General features: G+C 33.6%; 1 protein-coding gene across 1 annotated transcript in view; it reads right to left on the bottom strand.

The window, feature by feature from the left end:
• LOC127723121 (DNA ligase 1-like) overlaps window positions 1-24,836 on the bottom strand; it is a 38,532-nt gene that overhangs the window by 9,557 nt on the left and 4,139 nt on the right. Inside the window, exons 3-9 of the mRNA XM_052229615.1 lie at window positions 22,140-22,268; window positions 15,699-15,769; window positions 11,033-11,134; window positions 9,942-10,014; window positions 7,787-7,883; window positions 7,026-7,191; window positions 1,735-1,859 (exon numbers count right to left, since the gene is read on the bottom strand). Of these exons, the coding sequence (XP_052085575.1) occupies window positions 1,735-1,859; window positions 7,026-7,191; window positions 7,787-7,883; window positions 9,942-10,014; window positions 11,033-11,134; window positions 15,699-15,769; window positions 22,140-22,268 (763 nt within the window). The remainder of the gene's footprint in view (window positions 1-1,734; window positions 1,860-7,025; window positions 7,192-7,786; window positions 7,884-9,941; window positions 10,015-11,032; window positions 11,135-15,698; window positions 15,770-22,139; window positions 22,269-24,836) is intronic.

Consider the following 24,836-nt stretch of genomic DNA (forward strand, 5'->3'; position numbering starts at 1 on the left):
CTGTGAGTATTGCATGGCAATACATAGTCCCCTACCGGTTGAAAATTCATTGTATTGGAATAAACTTCTAACTTGATATATAACTTGTCATGGTGTAAACTATATAACAAATATCAAGTCAATATCTTGGAGCATGACGAAAAAAAAAAGTGTTGAAAACTTATTATTAAAGTGAATTTTGTAAGTCCAAGGACCATAACTCTGCACAAAATCATCAGACCGGAACACAACTCAAACTTGATCTGTAAGTTGTCATGATAAAACTATATACCAATTATCAAATCAATATCTTCAAGTATGACAAAAAAAAGTGTGAAAAACTGATTATTTTTGTGAATTTTCTAAGTCAAAGGAACACAACTCTGCACAAAACCATCAGACGGGAACAAAATTCGAACTTGATCTGTAATTTGTCATGATAAAACAATATGCCAAATATCAAATCAATATCTTGAAGGATGAAAAAAAAAAGTGTGGAAAACTGATTTGCCGGATTGACGTATGGACAGACGGAGTGCAAACCTGAAGTCCCCTTCAACTTCGTCAGTAGGGGACTAAAAACATGTGGTGAATTTCAACATTTGTACAAAGCCATCTTTGCATTAATTCATCTTAGAATGAAAGATTTACTATAATGATTAAGCATCTTTATAAACATAAAATAACATTGGCTTTATTATCCTATTGAAGCAATTAATTGTATATCTGACATGTTTTAAGGAAATTAACCAAATCAATACCAGTAGTCATTATACACTATTACATTAACAGAAGTATTTGGAGGAGAGATCTACCAGACGGACTGAACAGAAGGACACCACTGTATTGTACCTTATAGTATTTGGAGGAAAGATCTACCAGACGGACTAAACAGAAGGACACCACTATATAATACCTTATAGTATTTGGAGGAGAGATCTTCCAGAGGGACTGAACAGAAGGACATCACTGTATCATACCTTATAGTATTTGGAGGAGAGATCTACCAGACGGACTGAACAGAAGGACACCACTGTATCATACCTTATAGTATTTGGAGGAGAGATCTACCAGACGGACTGAACAGAAGGACACCACTGTATTGTACCTTATAGTCAACTAATATTTCATTTGTTTCTCAACTTAATTTTTTATCTTTATTTCAAATTTAATACTACCTATTCATTTATTTTTCGTGGTTACCAATTTTTGTGGATTGCATTAAACTTGCCTTTTGGTGGATATGTGATTTTGTGGTTTTTCATGGGTACCAATTTTCGTGGATTGAGGAAAACTTCCATTTTCATGGATATTTGAATTCGTGGCTTTGCTTAAGGTACCATATATTTCTAGGGAACATTTGTAATTCGTTGAACATTTAAAATTGTGGTTTCCCTGTACCCATGAAATCCACGAAAATTAGTATCCAACAAATAATAATGAATCCACAGTATTCTGCATACAACCTGATAGTAAATTTATATTTCATTGAACATTTAAATTCGTGGTTTACCTGAATCCACGTAAAGCACGAAAATTGACCCAATATTCCTATCTGTATTTTGACCTTTTTATTGTACCTGTTTTTTGACCCAATTCTCCTACCTGTTTTTTTACCCAATTCTCCTATCTGTTTTTTTACCTTTTTATTGTACCTGTTCTATGACCCAATTCTCCTACCTGTTTTTTTACCTTTTTATTGTACCTGTTCTTTGACCCAATTCTCCTACCTTTATTTTGACCTACTTATCTTACCTGTATTTTTAGATGGTTCCTCCACTTCATCCTCCATGACCTGGAACTTCTGCAGGTAATTAATCAATGTATTACATAGTTTGATTTCATCTTCATATGGCTCTTTTTGTAACCCATACTCTTCACTACAATATAAAAAAAAAATCAAAGCACTGTAAGCGCTGTAGGCAGTTAACCAAAAACCAAGGCAAACGTAATTATGAAAACTGTGGCAGTGTTGCTTCAATTTTTTTTTAAGATTTTAAAGAACAAACATTAAACATTTGTATATTGTACATTTATATTCATTAAATGAATTGGTTATTAAGGCAAATTAATTAATATTCCATCAAGGTTTTCAAAAGCAACTCAAATATCAATGTAAATGACCCCCATCTTCACCCACAAGTGCATGATGTTACTCCATACCAAGTAAGGAATAAAATGACAGGTGATTACAAAACAGTTGGTCAAACATTCTCGGGCTATACACTGCTTGAAAGATTTATATGTTTTCTTTAAAATGAGCCATAAATGAAAATTATTATAGGCCCAGAAATAATTTAATAAATAATTAAAGTAAATTCAATTAACCTAGACTCATTTTTCGCATCAATAAAATTTTATAATAAACAAGAAATAATTGTAACAGGATGCCGTTACGAAGTCTCCCAAACAAAGCCCCCATAATTCGTCATTCCCATGGTCTCCTGACATTGGGCAAAGTCTAGTTCATATTGGTTTGGTCCAGTAAAGTGATATGCATATGTGACACCTAGGAGATTGACCCTGTATGTCATTCAAATCTTTTTGAAATGATGAACAGGAATAAATATGGTTTAGGTGTGGGTATCTTGACTGTTTACAAGTTCTCAAACAGGAGGGGTAGGGTGACCCCAGGGACTCCCCCTATATTTCATTTGATTTGTTATATTGTCCCATACATGAATATATATGGTTTAGGGGTGGGGATCTTGACTGTTTACAAGTTCTTAAACAGGAGGGGGTGGGGTGTCCCCAGGGACTCCCCCTATATTTCATTTGATTTGTTTTATTGTCCCATACATGAATGTATATTGTTTAGGGGTGGGGATCACAACCATTTCCAAGTTCTCAAACAGGAGGGGTTGGGGTGACCCCAGGGACTCCCATATATTTCATTTGATTTGTTATATTGTCCCATACATGAATATATATGGTTTAGGGGTGGGGATCTCGACTGTTTACAAGTTCTTAAACAGGAGGGGGTGGGGTGTCCCCAGGGACTCCCCCTATATTTCATTTGATTTGTTTTATTGTCCCATACATGAATGTATATTGTTTAGGGGTGGGGATCACAACCATTTCCAAGTTCTCAAACAGGAGGGGTTGGGGTGACCCCAGGGACTCCCATATATTTCATTTGATTTGTTATATTGTCCCATACATGAATATATTTGGTTTAGGGGTGGGGATCTGGACTGTTTACAAGTTCTTAAACAGGAGGTGGTGGGGTGACCCCAGGGACTCCCCATATATTTCATTTGATTTTTTATATTGTCCCATACATGAATATATATGGTTTAGGGGTGGGGATCTCGACCATTTCCAAGTTCTCAAACAGGAGGGGGTGGGACGATACCGGGGACTCCCCAAAATTATTTTCATTTGATTTCTTTTATTGTCCCATACAAGTATATATATTGTTTAGGGTGGGGATCGCGATGGTTTACAAGATAAAAGTACATTTTCAAAACGAAGGGGGTTGGGATGACCCCCAGGGACTCACCCTATATTTTGGTTGATTTTTTTTATTGTCCTGTTCTCATTACTGAAGACTTCATGTGTCTATCACTTACTGTTTTCGAAAAATAGTCATTTGAAAATTTTAAAAAATAAAATCCCATAGGGTTCTACAGTAAATCCCTCCCCTCCAAATACCCCTAAATAGACCCCAATGCACAAACAAAAGATTGATGGCTCCGCTAGACATGTTAGTCTAATATTTTATGAAACCCTAAGTAAATCTGACAAACGGTCAAAGTTGTCTTCTTAGACAGTTTGAGTGGATTCGGTCTGACTTGTCTCGGGGACCAGTTGTCCACATTACTTAAAACATCCCATCAACGTTTAAGTGGTTCCCCATAAACTGACCTAATCACAAACTAATACATGTAAACTAAGCAAAGTTTCAAAGTCAATATACCTTGACTGAGGGGCGGGGCCAAATAATCTCCATGGTAATGAGATGTGCCAATGTTAATACAACTGCATACCAAATATCATTGACCTACATCTAGTGGTTCACCATGAACTAGACCTAATCACAAACTTATACATTGTTGATGCCGCCGCCGGAAACAGCATACCTATGTCTCGCTTTTTGACTCCGTCAAGGCGAGACAAAAATTATGAAAAGAAAAATTGGGGTTATAAGTCAAAATTTTTATTGGAACTACATGGACTACATAAACTAGAGGATTCTGAATATCTGACAAAAAATCAAAAACAAGAGTAGTGAACATCATTAATATGAAGCCATTATGTTCGGTAGTCCTTGGGCATTTTGAAAAAGTGTGACTAAAAACGTTTAATTCTTTCAACATATTGAGAGTTCATCAGAAAACAGGAAATGGTGCCTGACAGATCTGAAAACTGTCAAATATGAATTTCTTCTGTACAGTGATAGTAGAGAAAAGTGTGACATGATTATTTTGTTAGCAGAACAGACGAACAAAACTGACTGACAGATTTGTGAATGTAATATAGCCGCAATTGAAACAGTATTCGAAGGTAAAATAAAACAGTTTTTATCTTTTACTTTAATAGTGACCAATTACATTTTATACAACCGGTAATAAATCACTGTCAATTTATATAAGAAAAGAGTATATCTAAAATGGCTCATATTGTCTTTGAAAACTTTCATAATTTTTATACAGGAAACAGACATTAACCAGGCAAGAACTGGTTTTTTTTTGTTCATCCAGCATTGTCCAGCATTGCCCAGTAACCTGGTTTATACCAATATTGACCAGTCAAGGGTATAACTTAAATAAGTAATTAGAGAAAAATAACATACATGTGTTATTATAGATACTTTCAAGAGTTGTCTACTCTTTGTTTCTAAAATTTTCTCAATCTGTAGCAACATATGGTTGTTATTCGTTAAATAAATCATACATATTTTTATTTTTAGTGGGCACTTGTGATTTCTTGAAAATTTAGGCAGTAACTTAATACATAGCCTTGATAACTAATTCTACAATTTAATTATATCAATTTTGATCAAACATGCTAAATCAATGAGACAAGGCTATTTAGTGATAAACTTAGCTGTCATAACAAGCCTTAGTTATGACAGGATGCCGGTTCGTCTTTGTGTTTACAATGTCATAATGTGCTTGAGTTTATCTTCCCTTAGATTGTAATTTATTCTTTATCTTCACTTAGATTGTAATTTATCTTTTATCTTCACTTAGATTGTAATTTATTCTTTATCTTCCCTTAGATTGTAATTTATTTTTTATCTTCCCTTAGATTGTAATTTATTTTTTATCTTCCCTTAGATTGTAATTTATCCTTTATCTTCCCTTAGATTGTAATTTATCCTTTATCTTCCCTAAGATTGTAATTTATCCTTTATCTTCCCTTAGATTGTAATTTATCCTTTATCTTCCCTTAGATTGTAATTTATCCTTTATCTTCCCTTAGATTGTAATTTATCCTTTATCTTCCCTTAGATTGTAATTTATCCTTTATCTTCCCTAAGATTGTAATTTATCCTTTATCTTCCCTTAGATTGTAATTTATCCTTTATCTTCCATTAGATTGTAATTTATCCTTTATCTTCCCTTAGATTGTAATTTATCCTTTATCTTCCCTTAAATTGTAATTTATCCTTTATCTTCCCTTAAATTGTAATTTATCCTTTATCTTCCCATTGCTTGTAATTTATCTTTTATCTTCCATTAGATTGTAATTTATTTTTTATCTTCCCTTAGATTGCAATTTATCTTTTATCTTCCCTTAGATTGCAATTTATCTTTTATCTTCCCTTAGATTGCAATTTATCTTTTATCTTCCCTTAGATTGCAATTTATCTTTTATCTTCCCTTAGATTGTAATTATCTTTTATCTTCCCTTAGATTGCAATTTATTTTTTATCTTCCCTTAGATTGCAATTTATTTTTTATCTTCCCTTAGATTGCAATTTATCTTTTATCTTCCCTTAGATTGCAATTTATCTTTTATCTTCCCTTAGATTGTAATTTATCTTTTATCTACCCTAAGATTGCAATTTATCTTTTATCTTCCCTTAGATTGTAATTTATCCTTTATCTTCCCTTAGATTGTAATTTATCCAGAGCAAAGTAACATGTAAAAGAAATATGATATTAATGATTTAAGTACCCATACTTTCTAGTTAGAGTGATTGATTATTGGTGTTTGACGCCACTTTCAGTACTATTGGCTATACTGTGGCTACCAGTCTTATTGGTGAAGGAAGCTGAAGTGCGAGGAGAGAACCACCGACCTTCTGCAGGGAAACTGGCAATCCTAGTCAATTTAGATTGGTGTGGAACACACCTGCAACATGCAGGGTTCAAACTCACAACTTCATTGATAACAGGCTAGTAGTACAGTAGATGGACTACTTAGACCACTCACTAACTCTTTCTAATAAGAAGGTGGATTTATTTTTATTCCGATTTTTGTGGATTGAATAAAACTTTTGGATATTTGATTTCATGGTTTTGCCACAGTGTGCATACAAGCCTATAGGAAGTTTATACTTAGAACATCTAAATGAGGGGTTTGTTTTTACCAATGAAATTCCAAGAACATTGGAACCAAACAAATTATAATGAAACCGTAGTAGCCAATTCAACCCCTTCATATGTAATTGTTTCAGAAGTCAGTCAGGAACTTGACATGGGTTGATTTTAATCATAAGTTTTGCCTTTGTGATATTGAATAAGACACTGAGAACTGGAAAATGGAAAACTAGTCAGCACTTGGGTACCTTTCTAAAATTTATCTTTTCTAAATTTTGTAATGTATAAAGAAACTAAGGTTTCAACTCCCTCAGGCAAAGTTTGCTTTAGATGGATTTGGCTATTTTTTAGGTCCTTTTCAGTTAAATAGCTCATCAACTGTTTTGGTTCTTATACATCCTCAGCTTTCAAATATTCGACTGAGCGTTCCTGATGAGGGTAAATCCACAAAAGTGCTTCAGATGCATGAGATTTATAATGTGTTGTTTTAAGGTTTTCCTAATGTACTATAGGTATTCGACTTTACACAACATTGAACCCTGATAAGATATTTACATATCATTCTGGAAAGCCTCCATATGAGATTTGCTTTCTTCTTTCCTTTTAAAGCTGTCACGTTTCTTTTGTTTCTTCATTTCGTCTTTGACGTCATTATATTCTTTTTCATGCTGCTTGAATTCATGGATCATATGACGTTTTCTTGTGTACAACTTGTCAATCTCTGTGAATAAAAATGAAAACTTTCTCTACTTTTTTCAGGTTTCAATTCTTTTAAAAATTACAGTAAAATCTACGAAAAGATACTTCTCTAATATAGAATAATACAACATGCTTTAGACAGGTGCTTATGTCATGATGGAAAATCTCAAAACTTTTATTCAATTGCTTTAAAATGTACCATACCAAATGAAATATAAGAGACTAAATTAGTCAAGACAATAAAAATGCCCCTTTTTTTGTTTTGTTGACAAATTTCAAGCTGTAACTATCTAATTACACCTATAAATACAAAGATTTAACAAAAATACTACAGTGGCTTACCCCTTAAAATTATTTCTGGAACAACCCATAGCACTATGATAGTAATCATAAAGTGTTACAAAGCTTTCTCCTAAAAAGTGTAACAATACAACCGAACTCAGTCAAATTCAACAAGGGGAAAGTCCATAAAAACTGACAAAATCAAACGCTATCAAACATGTCAAAGTGAAAATTAACTACCATATCCCTGACTTGATACAGGCATTTTCTGAAGAAAATTGTGGGTAAAACATTGGTTTTATAGCTAGCTAAACCTCCAACTTGTATGAACCTACCTTTCTTCAATACATACAACTTGCTCTTTTTCTCTTCTAATGATTTCTTTGTTTCATCTTCTTTGTTCCTGAGCTGGTTCACATTCTTTTGATATCTCTATAAATATATATACAATTAATACTCTAGATCTCCTTTGATATCTATATTAATATATATACAATTAATACTCTAGATCTCTTTTGATATCTCTATAAATATATATACATGTAGTACAAATGTACTCTAAATATCTTTTGATATTTCTATAAATATATATACATAACTACTCTAAATATCAGCACAACAATGTTAAATCTGCAAATTTGCGGAAGCAAAAATAATTTTTGCTTCCCTCGCCGGGATTCGAACTCATGCTAATGTATATGTGTAAACTCTAAATATCTTTTGATATCTCTATAGATAAATACATGTAATACTCTAGATATCTTTTGATATCTCTATAGATATATGTACATGTAATACTCTAGATATTGGTTTCTTGTGACTTAAAGTTGCTTTCTCATTGATTTATACCCCATACATTATATTCATGAATAACATGCCGTTAAGTGTCAAACTTGATTCTGATACTTATTTTTTGGAAAAGCTACTGCAAATTCAGAAATTATAGCATGCATTTATTATTGTGATTGTTGCGCAATCAACACAAAATGTGAATCAAAATAATGCAATTTCAGGTTATTCTGCATACAAGTAAATCATGGTCAAAATCCTCAGATGGTATAAAATATTAAAAGTTTTCCTCATAAGGTGCACTAAGTTTCAAGTTGAAGTGATCACAAATTCATGATAAACTACCTAACTCCAGTACATACTAAAACCAGAATGTGCTCTCAGATTTGTACTTAGTGTCTTTTTGATTTTGGGATGTACAAGTAGTCGTCCACGTCCACTTTGTGTTTTTGTTATATGTATTTCTATTTGTATCCATCTGATGAGTTAAGCCTTTTTTCAACTGATTTTAATAATTTGTTCTTATGTTGTACTTTTACGCCACTGCCCAAGGTAAGGGGAGGGTTGAGAACTCACAAACATGTTTAACCCCACCACATTCTGTATGTGCCTATCCCAAGTCAGCAGCCTTTAGTTTAGTGGTTGTCATTGGTTCATGTCTGTCATATTTGTTTTTTGTAAACTGTTTTGTTATAAATGAGGCTGTTAGTTTTCTCAATTGAATTGTTTCATATTTTCATGTCGGGGCCTTTTATAGCCTACCACATGGTATAGATTTTTCTCATTGTTGAAGGTCGTACGGTTGCCTATAATTGCTTACATCCACTTCATTTGAACTTTAGTGGATAGTTGTCTAATTGGCAATCATACCATATCTCCTTATTTTATACAAGACACCATGATCATGATGATAGACACCATGCTTCACTCAGCAATTTGGTAAAACATTTTTAAAATTTACATTACTGTACTAGGTTTCAAGTAAAAGTGACCAAAACTTCATGGTAAACTATCTTCACCAAAAACTTCAATCTCAGAATGTACTTATATCATACTATAATGAATAGGGAATGTGTCCATGGGACACAGATGATGTCCCTGCTTGCATATAACGTAATAAAGGGATGTAACTCAAGAACAGTATAAGTGACTCTACCCAAATTCGTACTTGATCTGTGTTTTGTGGTAATAAGCATTGTGTATAAGTTTCATAATATTTTGTTGAGGCAAACTTAAGTGAGAGAACGGAAACGAAAAATTCAGCAATTTTTCCATTTGTAAAGGGGCATAAATCTAGAACACAAAAAGTGACACCACCCAAATTCGAAATATTTGTTAAAATAACGTTAACAATAAACATTTTACTCCATTTGACTCTAATTGTAGTTATAAAATGAGGTTTGATGAATGACGATAAAAAACATTAACGGTAGTGAAAAATGGACGTTTGACGCTTGACGCTAAAGGGCATTTCCACCCTCTATAATCACATTTCCATGTTCAGTGAACAATGAAATAAAGGTCAAAACCTTAATTTGTGTACTAAGTTTCAAGCACATGTAACCACATCTTCATAGTAAACCACCTTCACCAAAACTTTAACCAGATACGGGTGAGGACTAACGCAGATAGCATAATGTTCCCTGAGTGCTGTAGGTGGAGCATAAAAAGGCACATGAATTATATCACATGTAAACTCACATCTCTTTCTTCTCTCATTCTTCGCTGTCTGTCTCTTATTTCATCCACTTCTTTCTTTGCTGCTAAAAACTGACTGAAATAGATAACATGGTTCATTAAATCAGGCAAATCTAAAATTGAGAGGACGCAAACTTAGAATGAACCTTTTTCTTCTGTCTGCACCATTAGACACTAGTCTGATGCCCCAGACTAGTCAAATTTTATTCACACTAGTAAGTATTTGCATAAGAAAAATGTCTGAATATTGGTCTTAGGACTAGTAGTTGGAAAAGATTATGGTGCAGTCTGGTTCTTTGTAACTTATGTCTTTAAAATGTCAACTGAAAAAACGTTGAAATTAAAAATTTTCAAACAAATGTTTGACCATCACTGGGAAATGCTTGTAGAAATATGACTGATTGATTGTTGCTTGTTTAATGTCCAGTGGCCAATATCTATGCATATTCAGGATGAGACAAAATCAACAATTCCTACCATAGGTAGAATATTATGAAGGTTGGCCAGGATGGATCTGGACTGCCATTGGAAAATTTTATCTTTTGATCTTTCTTTAATCTTAAGAGACATACCTAAGATCAGTCTTTAGTCATTTGAGACATACCTGAGATCTTTCTTTGATCTTTTAAGACATACCTGAGATCTTTCTGATCTTTTGAGACATACCTGAGATCTTTCTTTGATCTTTTGAGACATACCTGAGATCTTTCTTTGATTTTTGAGACATACCTGAGATCTTTCTTGGATCTTTTGAGACATACCTGATATTTTTGTTTGATCTTTTAAGACATACCTGAGATATTTCTTTGATATTTTGAGACATCTCTGAGATGTCTTATATCCTTTGAGACAAACTTGGAGTTTTGTCCTGACATCCGTCTTATATCTTTTGAGACATACCTGAGATCTGTCTTTGATTTTGAGACATACACATGAGATCTGTCTTTGATTTTTGAGACATACCCGAGATCTGTCTTTGATCTTTTGAGACATACCTGAGATCTTTCTTTGATCTTTTGAGACATACCTGAGGTCTTTCTTTGATCTTTTGAGACATACATGAGATCTGTCTTTGATCTTTTTTTGTGACATACCTAAGGTCTTTCTTTGATCTTTTGAGACTGTCTATTTCTGCTACAATCTTCTTCTCCTCTGTCAGTTTGAAGTTCTGAATCTTTAACTGCCATTCTAATCGCCTGAATTGTAAAAGCAGAAAAAGTGTTATCTCAAGTACAAATCAAGAAAATATTCATACAATGCTAAATACCACTAAAGAGATCATGCTCCTAATATCTCCCTAACATAAAAGGGAAGATCATAATATTTGTATTAAGTATAATTATTTTTCTTTGACATATTGACCTCAAAACCAATAGTGATCTATAGTTCATTATATATGACTACATATCCAAGTAGGGTTGCAATCGAATATCAAATATTTGATTAAGCATCCAGAGTTACTTTTCCCGAAAATTATGGTCTATTTTTAGTATCTCTGACCCTGGTTTTTTATAGCTTGCTATGCTGTATGGGTTTTGTTTATTGTTGAAGGCAGTGCAGTGAACTATAGTTACTACCTTCTGAGTCATTTTGTCTCTGTAGGAATGTTGTCTCAGTGGCACATCTTTTTATTTTATATTACAATGCAACTTTCTACAATTTTTTATTTTTATAAAAGTTTGGCAAGAATTGGACATTTAGGAATGCTTTCAATGCAATTTTCTTTATATAATTCATATTTCCAAGGAGAGTAACTCCTTTAAAAATATTTGTTTTACACTGATTTTCAAACTTGTCAGAGACATTACTGATATAAATCTTAGATATAAACCCATGAAAATCTGGCAAGAATTGTTCATGTGAGAGTGCTTACAAGAACAGACAGACGGTCACCCAGTATTTTACTGTTCCCACCTCACCCCACCTTGTAGCATAGGGGACAAAAAACATGAACATTTATTAATACAATGTAACTAGAAATAAAATGCTTCGCTGGGCGCAGCTTGATACGACCGCAGAGGTCGAACCCTGAACAGTTGGGGCAAGTATGGACACAACATTCAAGCTTGATACAGCTCTGAATTTGGATTGTGATTCAATATTTGACAAAGCATAGGTTTCCGACACAGAAAGAATGTGGTCTAAGAACTTCAATTTTTTTAATTTACCTATTATGGTCCAATGTCCAAAATCAAAATACATGGTTAGATTCAGCATATCAAAGAACCCCATATATTCAATTTTTGTTCAAATCAAACAAAGTTTAATTTTGGACCCCAACTTGGACAAACTTGAAAACTGGTCCCATAATCAAAAATCTAAACACATGTTTAGATTTAGCATATCAAAGTACCCCAAGAATTCAATTTTTGTTAAAATCAAACTAAGTTTAATTTTGGACCCTTTGGACCTTAATGTAGACTAATTTAAACAAGAGTGCACACGCTGAAATGTCTCGCCTTCTTTACTAATCATTGATATTATGTTGATAGTCCTAAATATAAAGCTTTATTTCAACTGTCACATAAACTTAACATTAACCAAGTAAACTAAACATTGACCAATGAACCATGAAAATGAGGTCAAGGTCAGATGAACCATGCTAGGCAGGCATGTACAGCTAACAATTCTTCCATACAACAAATATAGTTGACCTATTGCTTATAGTTTAAGAAAAACAGACGAAAACACAAAAACTTAACACTGAGCAATGAACCTTGAAAATGAGGTCAAGGTCAAATAAAACCTGCGTGACTGACATATAGATCATAAAATATTTCCATACACCAACATAGTTGAACTATTGCATATAGTATTAGAAAAAAAGACCAAAACTCAAAAACTTAACTTTGACCACTGAACCATGAAAATGAGGTCAAGGTAAGATGACACCTGCCAGCTAGACATGTACACCTTACAATCATTCCATACACCAAATATAGCTGACCTATTGCATGCAGTATTAGAAAAAAAGACCAAAACTCAAAAACTTAACTTTGACCACTGAACCATGAAAATGAGGTCAAGGTCAGATGACACCTGCCAGCTAGACATGTACACCTTACAATCATTCCATACACCAATTATAGTAGACCTATTGCATACAGTATAAGAAAAACAGACCAAAACACAAAAACTTAACTATTACCACTGAACCATGAAAATGAGGTCAAGGTCAGATGACACCTGCCAGTTGGACATGTACACCTTACAGTCCTTCCATACACCGAATATACTAGACCTATTGCTTATAGTATCTGAGATATGGACTTGACCACGAAAACTTAACCTTGTTCACTGATCCATGAAATGAGGTCGAGGTCAAGTGAAAACTGTCTGACGGGCATGAGGACCTTGCAAGGTACGCACATACCAAATATAGTTATCCTATTACTTATAATAAGAGAGAATTTAACATTACAAAAAATCTGAACTTTTTTTTCAAGTAGTCACTGAACCATGAAAATGAGGTCAAGGACATTGGACATGTGACTGACTGAAACTTCGTAACATGAGGCATCCATATACAAAGTAGGAAGCATCCAGGTCTTCCATCTTCTAAAATATAAAGCTTTTAAGAAGTTAGCTAACGCCGCCGCCGCCGCCGCCGGATCGCTATCCCTATGTCGAGCTTTCTGCGACAAAAGTCGCAGGCTCGACAAAAACGGGACCCAAAATTAAAAATCTAAAAACACGGTTAGATTTGGCATATCAAAGAACCCCAATAATTCAATTTTTGATGAAATCAAACAAAGTTTAGTTTTGGACCCTTTTGACCTCAATATGAACCAATTTGATAGCCGGCCCACAAATAAAAAATCTAAATACATGGTAAGATTCAGCATATCAAAGAACCCCATATATTCATTTTTTGTTGAAATCAAACAAAGATTAATTTTGGACCCCAATTTGGACCAACTTGAAAACTGGGCCAAAAATTTAAAATCTAAATACATGTTTAGATTCAACATATCAAAGAACCCCATATATTCAATTTTTGTTGAAATCAAACAAAGTTTAATTTTGGACCCCAACTTGGACCAACTTGAAAACTGGGCCCATAATCAAAAATCTAAACACATGTATAGATTCAGCATATCAAAGAACCCCACAAATTCAATTTTTGTTAAAATCAAACTAAGTTTAATTTTGGACCCTTTGGACCTTAATGTAGACCAATTTAAAAAACGGGACCCAAAATTAAAAATCTAAATACACGGTTAGATTTGGCATATCAAAGAACCCAAATAATTCAATGTTTGATGAAATCAAACAAAGTTTAATTTTGGACCCTTTTGACCTCAATATGAACCAATTTGATAGCGGGCCCACAAATAAAAAATCTAAATACATGGTAAGATTCAGCATATCAAAGAACCCCATATATTCAATTTTTGTTGAAATCAAACAAAGTTTAATTTTGGACCCCAAATTGGACCAACTTGAAAACTGGGCCAAAAATCTAAAATCTAAATACATGTTTAGATTCAGCATATCAAAGAACCCCATATATTCAATTTTTGTTGAAATCAAACAAAGTTTAATTTTGGACCCCAATTTGGACCAACTTGAAAACTGGGCCAAAAATCAAAAATCTAAATACATGTTTAGATTCAGCATATGAAAGAACCCCATAAATTCAATTTTTGTTAAAATCAAACAAAGTTTAATTTTGGACCCTTTGGACCTTAATGTAGACCAATTTGAAAACTGGACCCAAAATTAAAAATCTAAATACACGGTTAGATTCGGCATAACAAATAAATAAATGTGGTCAAAGATTTTACAAATCTAATGCGCCATACTGGTCTTCCTTTATAAATATGCATTTCTTTAAACATAATTTAAAAGCAGTGTAAGGGAAGTAACCAAAACGTTGTATTTGGATTACCTCCCTTACACTGTTTTAAATTATCTTAATTGTTCATTAACCATTACTTTATACATAATTTAAAAGCAGTGTAAGGGAGATAATTTCAATGATGTATTTGATTTATCTCCCTTACACTGCTTTAAATTATGTTTTGTACTACAGTATTTGTCCATTAATGAGGACAACCTTGTTTTTCCCCCTTTTTTGCCCCTAATTCTTAAACGGTTTGAGCAATAACCCCCCAAAGCAAATCCTAACCATCCCTTTGTGGTATGGAAACTTGTAGTATAATTTCAGAAAGATCCATACACCGTTCCACAGTTATTGTCTGGAAACTAGAAAATGCTTATTTTTGGCCCCTTTTTGGCCCCTAATTCCTTAACTGTTGGTACCATAACCCCCAAAATCAATCCCCACCTTCCTTTTGTGGTATTGAACCTTATGGTAAAATTTCATAGAGATCCATTCACTTAAACTAAAGTTAGAGTGCGAAAACTAATGTGTCTTCGGACGACGACGACGCCAACGTCATACCAATATAGGACCACAAAAATTTTTTTGCGGTCGTATAAAAACTCAATAGGTCAAAGGTGAAGGATAGGGAATTACTGAATCTTCAATTTATTTAGGCTAATGATATATTGCAGATTTAAGTCTTGGAAAGCCAAAGTTGGTGGGAATGATAAGAGGTGCATTTTTGTTTCTTGTGGGTTTGCTGTCTAATGCTTGGGGAATGAGAAACCACCGTTTTCATGATAATGGTGTACAATGGAGTGTTCAGAATTTTCCTTGGTGTTCGGTATTTTTGTTATTTTACTTGTTGGATAAGAGATGTTTTCAGATTTCTTGTTGGTGTGCTGTCAGTCAGCCTATCAGTGTCTAATCACCTTATTGCTTCATCTATTTTCACTTCACTTCTGTAATGTAGTCTGGACTGTAACTGGTCTTGTATACCTTTCTATTAATAAAATCAAAATACTGAAGTACTGTTTATACAATGACAACATTTCATAAACAATAGATTTCATTATGTTCATAAATAACATTAATTGAAACAAATAAAAACAAGATAATGTGTCCATGGGACACAATGCCCTGCTTTAACTATCACATATCCATGTTCAGTGAAACCTGTTTTTTTCTCACTCTAGTTGTCCATTTGACCACTTGTAGCCATGTTGCTTCATTTGTCAGGATAACTAAATGATAGCTAAGTATAGAAAGGTAGTAAGCTTTAGTGCTAAAGTAAATGATATCTAAGTATAGATAGGTAGTCAGTTTTAGTGCTTAGTAAATGATATCTAAGTAAAGAAAGGTAGTCAGCTTTAGTGCTTAGTAAATGATATCTACGTATAGAAAGGTAGTCAGCTTTAGTGCTTAGTAAATGATATCTAAGTATACAAAGGTAGTCAGCTTTAGTGCTTAGTAAATGATATCTACGTATAGAAAGGTAGTCAGCTTAAGTGCTTAGTAAATGATATATAAGTAAAGATAGGTAGTCAGCTTTAGTGCTAAAGTAAATGATATCTAAGTATAGATAGGTAGTCAGCTTTAGTGCTTAGTAAATGATATCTAAGTAAAGATAGGTAGTAAGCTTTAGTGCTAAAGTAAATAATATCTAAGTATAGAAAGGTAGTGCTTAGTAAATGATATATAAGTAAAGAAAGGTAGTCAGCTTTAGTGCTTAGTAACTGATATCTAAGTATAGAAAGGTAGTCAGCTTAAGAGTAAATGATATATAAGTAAAGAAAGGTAGTAAGCTTTAGTGCTAAAGTAAATAATATCTAAGTATAGAAAGGTAGTGCTTAGTAAATGATATATAAGTAAAGAAAGGTAGTCAGCTTTAGTGCTTAGTAACTGATATCTAAGTATAGAAAGGTAGTCAGCTTTAGTGCTTAGTAAATGATATCTAAGTAAAGAAAGGTAGTCAGCTTTAGTGCTTAGTAAATGATATCTAAGTATAGAAAGGTAGTCAGCTTTAGTGCTTAGTAAATGATATATAAATATAGAAAGGTAGTCAGCTTTAGTGCTTAGTAAATAATATCTAAGTAAGGATAGGTAGTCAGCTTTAGTGCTTAGTAAATGATATATAAGTATAGAAAGGCAGTCAGCTTTAGTGCTTAGTAAATGATATATAAGTATAGAAAGGTAGTCAGCTTTAGTGCTTAGTAAATGAAATCTAAGTAAGGATAGGTAGTCAGCTTTAGTGCTTAGTAAATGATATATAAGTATAGAAAGGCAGTCAGCTTTAGTGCTTAGTAAATGATAGCTATGTATAGAAAGGTAGTCAGCTTTAGTGCTTAGTAAATGATATATAAGTATAGAAAGGTAGTCAGCTTTAGTGCTTAGTAACTGATATCTACGTATAGAAAGGCAGTCAGCTTTAGTGCTTAGTAAATGATAGCTATGTATAGAAAGGTAGTCAGCTTTAGTGCTTAGTAAATGATATATAAGTATAGAAAAGAAGTCAGCTTAAGTGCTTAGTAACTGATATCTACGTATAGAAAGGTAGTCAGCTTTAGTGCTTAGTAACTGATATCTAAGTAAAGAAAGGTAGTCAGCTTTAGTGCTTAGTAAATGATATATAAATATAGAAAGGTAGTCAGCTTTAGTGCTTAGTAAATGATATCTAAGTAAGGATAGGTAGTCAGCTTTAGTGCTTAGTAAATGATATATAAGTATAGAAAGGCAGTCAGCTTTAGTGCTTAGTAAATGATATATAAGTATAAAAAGGTAGTCAGCTTTAGTGCTTAGTAAATGATATCTAAGTAAGGATAGGTAGTCAGCTTTAGTGCTTAGTAAATGATATATAAGTATAGAAAGGCAGTCAGCTTTAGTGCTTAGTAAATGATAGCTATGTATAGAAAGGTAGTCAGCTTTAGTGCTTAGTAAATGATATATAAGTATAGAAAGGTAGTCAGCTTTAGTGCTTAGTAACTGATATCTACGTATAGAAAGGCAGTCAGCTTTAGTGCTTAGTAAATGATAGCTATGTATAGAAAGGTAGTCAGCTTTAGTGCTTAGTAAATGATATATAAGTATAGAAAAGAAGTCAGCTTGAGTGCTTAGTAACTGATATCTACGTATAGAAAGGTAGTCAGCTTTAGTGCTTAGTAACTGATATCTAAGTAAAGAAAGGTAGTCAGCTTTGGTGCTTAGTAAATGATATATAAGTATAGAAAGGTAGTTAGCTTTAGTGCTTAGTAAATGATATATAAGTATAGAAAGGCAGTCAGCTTTAGTGCTTAGTAAATGATAGCTATGTATAGAAAGGTAGTCAGCTTTCGTGCTTAGTAAATGATATATAAGTATAGAAAGGTAGTCAGCTTTAGTGCTTAGTAACTGATATCTATGTTTAGAAAGGTAGTCAGCTTTAGTGCTTAGTAACTGATATCTAAGTAAAGAAAGGTAGTCAGCTTTGGTGCTTAGTAAAAAGTAAAATCACAAAAATACTGAACTCCGAGGAAAATTCAATCGGAAAGTCCCTAATCACATGGCAAAATCAAATGACAAAACACATCAAATGAATGGACAACAACTGTCATATTCCTGACTTGGTACAGGCATTTTCAAATGTAGAAAATGGTGGATTGAACCTGGTTTTATAGCGCTAAACCTCTCACTTGTACGACAGTCTTATCAAATTCTGTTATATTTACAACGATGCGTGAACAAAACAGACATTATAAATAAAATAGTCAAAATATGGGTACATGATATATAAGTATAGAAAGGTAGTCAGCTTTAGTGCTTAGTAACTGATATCTACGTATAGAAAGGTAGTCAGCTTTAGTGCTTAGTAAATAATATCTAAGTGAAAAAAGGTAGTCAGCTTTAGTGCTTAGTTAATGATATCTAAGTATAGAAAGGCAGTCAGCTTTAGTGCTTATTAAATGATATCTAAGTATACAAAGGTAGTCAGCTTTAGTGCTTAGTAAATGATATCTAAGTAAAGAAAGGTAGTCAGCTTTAGTGCTTAGTAAATGATATCTAAGTATAGAAAGGCAGTCAGCTTTAGTGCTTAGTAAATGATATATAAGTATAGAAAGGTAGTCAGCTTTAGTGCTTAGTAAATGATATCTAAGTAAAGAAAGGTAGTCAGTTTTAGTGCTTAGTAAATGATATCTCAGTAAAGAAAGGTAGTCAGCTTTGGTGCTTAGTAAATGATATATAAGCATAGAAAGGTTGTCAGCTTTAGTGATTAGTAATGATATCTAAGTATAGAAAGGTAGTCAGCTTATATCTAAGTATAACAAGACCAACACTGGGTCTGGACCTGCGTCCATGTATGGAATTGATTGAGGTAACAAATATACCAGGGCATAACTGATCCTTCCCAGATCCAAATATTAAAATCATTCACTTCAATAGGAGCAAAGAAAAGTTTGACAAAAATTTTCCTTGAACAATGAGTAAAATTTTAAAGTATTGACAAACAGGAAGTGGCTATATGGTAGATGTAATAAAATGCTCCGCTGGGGCACAGCTTGATACGACCGCAGAGGTCGAACCCTGAACAGTTGGGGCAACTATGGACACAAAATTCAAGCTATAAACAGCACTGAATTTGGATTGTAATTAAATATTTGACACAGCATAGGTTTCTCACACAGAATGAAAGTGGTCTAAGAACTTAAAAAAATTTAATTTACCTATTCAAACCATATCATTATTATTTGCTTTTATATATAAATCAGAAATAATCAATTTAAAATGGAAAATTTTAAAGAAAAAAACTCATAAAAAAATCCCCCTCCCCCAAATTTTTTGAACCCCCTTATGATTCGTCACCCCCAAACTAAATCCAAGCTTTCCCTTTGTGGTATGGTACCTTGCAGTACAATTTCAGAGAGATCCATACACTTGAACACAAGTTATTGTCTGGAAACTAGAAAAATGCTTGTTTTTTTGCCCTTTTATGGCCCCTAATTACTAAAATTTTGAGGGAATTACCCCCAAAATCAATCCCAGCCTTCCCTTTGTGGTATGGTACCTTGCAGTACAATTTCAGAGAGATCCATACACTTACACACAAGTTATTGTCCTGAAACTAGAAAAATGCTTGTTTTTTTGCCCCTTTTATGGCCCCTAATTACTAAACATTTAGGGCAATAAACCCCAAACTCAAACCCAGCTTTCCCTTTGTGATATGGAACCTTGCAGTACAAATTCATAAAGATCCATACACTTACACACAAGTTATTGTCTTGAAACTAGAAAAATGCTTGTTTTTTTTGCCCTTTTATGGCCCCTAATTACTAAAATTTTGAGGGAATTACCCCCAAAATCAATCCCAGCCTTCCCTTTGTGGTATGGTACCTTGCAGTACAATTTCAGAGAGATCCATACACTTACACACAAGTTATTGTCCTGAAACTAGAAACATGCTTGTTTTTTTGCCCTTTTATGGCCCCTAATTACTAAAATTTTGAGGGAATTACCCCCAAAATCAATCCCAGCCTTCCCTTTTGTGGTATGGTACCTTGCAGTACAATTTCAGAGAGATCCATGCACTTACACACAAGTTATTGTCCTGAAACTAGAAAAATGCTTGTTTTTTTGCCCTTTTATGGCCCCTAATTACTAAAATTTTGAGGGAATTACCCCCAAAATCAATCCCAGCCTTCCCTTTGTGGTATGGTACCTTGCAGTACAATTTCAGAGAGATCCATACACTTACACACAAGTTATTGTCCTGAAACTAGAAAAATGCTTGTTTTTTTGCCCCTTTTATGGCCCCTAATTACTAAACATTTAGGGCAATAAACCCCAAACTCAAACCCAGCTTTCCCTTTGTGATATGGAACCTTGCAGTACAAATTCATAAAGATCCATACACTTACACACAAGTTATTGTCTTGAAACTAGAAAAATGCTTGTTTTTTTTGCCCTTTTATGGCCCCTAATTACTAAAATTTTGAGGGAATTACCCCCAAAATCAATCCCAGCCTTCCCTTTGTGGTATGGTACCTTGCAGTACAATTTCAGAGAGATCCATACACTTACACACAAGTTATTGTCCTGAAACTAGAAACATGCTTGTTTTTTTGCCCTTTTATGGCCCCTAATTACTAAAATTTTGAGGGAATTACCCCCAAAATCAATCCCAGCCTTCCCTTTTGTGGTATGGTACCTTGCAGTACAATTTCAGAGAGATCCATGCACTTACACACAAGTTATTGTCCTGAAACTAGAAAAATGCTTGTTTTTTTGCCCTTTTATGGCCCCTAATTACTAAAATTTTGAGGGAATTACCCCCAAAATCAATCCCAGCCTTCCCTTTGTGGTATGGTACCTTGCATTACAATTTCAGAGAGATCCATACACTTACACACAAGTTATTGTCTGGAAACTTGAAAAATGCTTATTTTTGGCCCCTTTTTGGCCCCTTATTCCTAAACTTTTTGGGCAATTACCCCCAAACTCAATTCCAGCTTTCCCTTTGTAATATGGAACCTTGTAGTACAATTTCATAAAGATCCATACACTTACACACAAGTTATTGTCATGAAACTAGAAAAATGCTTGTTTTTTGCCCCTTTTTGGCCCCTAATTCCTAAAATGTGGAGGTAATTACCCCCCAAAATCAATCCCAGCATTCCCTTTGTGATACAGAACCTTGTGGTACAATGTCAGAGAGATCCATACACTTACACACAAGTTATGTCTGGAAGTTACAAAAATGCTTATTTTTGGCCCCTAATTCCTTAACTGTTGGTACCATAACCCCCAAAATCAATCCCCACCTTCCTTTTGTGGTATTGAACCTTATGGTAAAATTTCATTGAGATCCATTCACTTAAACTAAAGTGCGAAAACTAATGTCTTCGGACAACAGCAACAACGACGAGGACGCCAACGTCATACCAATATACGACCACAAAATTTTTTTTGCGGTCGTATAAAAATTATATACTCACTACAACTCAACATTATCAAGCAGCAGACCAAATATCAAATTATTCCCTTCCATAGAAGCCAAGAAAACTATGACGAAAATTATCCTTGTACAATCAGTGTTGTAAAATTACAACTTATGGACAAACAGGAAATGGCTAAACAGAAGCTTACTCTTTGCAACACAACATTGTCAAGCTGCAGACCAAACATAAAATTATTCCCTATTATAGAAGCTGAAAAAACTTTGACTAAAGGTTTCCTTGTACCTTCTTCATTTTTTCAACCAAGCAAGTGTTCTCCCCACATATTTTATATAGAGGTACACAGGAAATTTAGAAAATAACACGCTTGATTCTAAAAATTATAGCATTTGATATAAGGTATATACACGTTCATCCCTACCATACAAAACTGCAAAATATTCTCACCTTCTTTGTGATCTGTTGAGAAAATGCCTTGAGATCTGTATCAATTTTCTTCAGTTTCTCAATCACAGCCAGTTTTTCTGCTCTGGTAGCCTTCAATTGATTCTGGAAGTTTTCTGCAGTAAGAGATCTCTGTTAACTTTGATAAGGAACATTTAAAATAAATTGCAAAAATAATAAAATGCTCCGCAGGGCGCAGCTTGATACGACTGCAGAGGTCGAACCCTGAACAGTTGGGGCAAGTATGGACACAACATTCAAGCTTGATACAGCTCTGAATTTGGATTGTGATTAAATATTTGACACACCATAGCTTTCTGACACAGAATGAATGTGGTCTAAGAACTTAAAAATTTTAAATTGGACATTCACCTATTATGGTCCAATATCCAAAATCTAAATACATGGTTAGATTCAGCATATCAAAGAACCCCAAGAATTCAATTTTTGATGAAATCAAACAAAGTTTTATTTTGGACCCTTTTGACCTCAATGTGGACAAAGTTGATAATGGGGCCCAAAAATCAAAAATCTAAATACATGGTTAGACTCAGCATATCAAAGAACCCCATATATTCAATTTTTGTTGAAATCAAACAAAGTTTAATTTTGGACCCCGATTTGGACCAACTTGAAAACTGGGCCCATAATCAAAAATCTAAATACATGTTTAGATTCAGCATATCAAAGAACCCTAAAAATTCATTTTTTGTTAAAATCAAACTAAGTTTAATTTTGGACCATTTGGACCTTAATGTAGACCAATTTGAAAACGGAACCAAAAATTAAGAATCTAAATACACGGTTAGATTCGGCATATCAAAGAACCCCAATAATTCAATTTTTGACGAAATCAAACAAAGTTTAATTTTGGACCCTTTGGACCTCAATGTGGACCAATTTAAAAACAGGGCCCAAAATCCAAAAACTTAATACACGGTTAGAATCAGCATATTAAAGAACCCCAAGAATTCAAGAATAAAACCCCATTGAAATTGGTCAAGAAATAAGCAATTTATACGAAGTATCTTCTTTTGCACAATACTGTGCAATTGAATATTTCTTGCTATTGCGCAATACTGTACAATTGACAATTTCTTGCTATTGCGCAATATTGTGCTACTGGATATTTCTTGCTATTGCACAATACTGTGCAATTGAAGATTTCTTGCTATTGCGCAATACTGTGCAATTGAAGATTTCTTGCTATTGTGCAATACTGTGCAATTGAAAATTTCTTGCTATTGCACAATACTTATTATATAATAATTTACACATCCTGTTTGGTGTGTATCTCCTACCATATCATTATTATTTGCTTTTAAATATAAAACAGAAATAACCAACTTAAAATGGAAAATTTTAAAAGAAAAAAAAAAGGAAAAAAAGAAAAAAAATGAAAAAAAAAAATCCCCCCCCAAATTTTTTGAACCCCCTTATGATTCATCACCCCCAAACTCAATCCCAGCCTTCCCTTTGTGATATGTAACCTTGTGGTACAATTTCATAGAGATCCATACACTTACACACAAGTAATTATCATGAAACTAGAAAAATGCTTGTTTTTTGCCCCTTTTTTGGCCCCTAATTCCCAATATTTTGAGGCAATTACCCCCAAACTCAATTCCAGCTTTCCCTTTGTGATATGGAACCTTGTAGTACAATTTCAGAAAGATCCATACACTTACACACAAGTTATTGTCATGAAACTAGAAAAATGCTTTTTTTTTGCCCCTAATTCCTAATATTTTGAGGCAATTACCCCCAAAATCAATCCCAGCATTCCCTTAGTGATATGGAACCTTATGGTACAATGTCATAGAGATCCATACACTCACACACAAGTTATGTCTGGAAGTTACAAAAATGCTTATTTTTGGCCCCTTTTTGGTCCCTAATTCCTTAACTGTTGGTACCATAACCCCCAAAATCAATCCCAACCTTCCTTTTGTGGTATTGAACCGTATGGTAAAATTTCATAGAGATCCATTCACTTAAACTAAAGTTAGAGTGCGAAAACCAATGTGTCTTTGGACGACGCCTGACGACGACGACAACAATGACGATGACAACGTCATACCAATATACGACTGCAAAAATTTTTTGCGGTCGTACAAAAAAATTGTTAATGTAATATTGTCAAGAGTATGGCACTAAATTATCAGGCATTATGGGCATCTTACCAATGTTGTAATTAGATCTTTGAATATAGTTTACATTGGCACTAATATCGATTTTGTCATCAGCAAATTAAAACATAACTAAATTTGTATTTTTTTCAAGTGGGATGTATAAAGACACACCCACGTTCGTTTAGATCTATAAAGAGGTTAAACTTCTAACTATCCTACTGTCTGTCGATACATTTATTTTTGGCATTGCACTAGTCATGTCTTCTTTGACTGTCCATGACGTTAAAATACTAAATCCCTGGGATGTGTTTTAGTTGATTTTAGTCTCTGATGCATGATTTTTTATTATTGATTGTTTTGGCTTTTAACTAGCTGTCAGTAACTGCGAGTACTCTCAAATCGTACTTTCTTGTTTATTTGACCTGTTGATACTAATTGTATTGCTTTTTTGTTATTTAATGTTATTCAGGGTTATATCTGGTCTATATACCAGCTTTGATAAGTGTTTGGTATAACTATAAATTTTCACTTCGTACTATGAACATCAAAATTATTTATTTTGTAATAA

This window comes from Mytilus californianus, unplaced genomic scaffold, assembly GCF_021869535.1.
Source record: "Mytilus californianus isolate M0D057914Y unplaced genomic scaffold, xbMytCali1.0.p SCAF_13, whole genome shotgun sequence".
Lineage (NCBI taxonomy): Eukaryota > Metazoa > Mollusca > Bivalvia > Mytilida > Mytilidae > Mytilus > Mytilus californianus.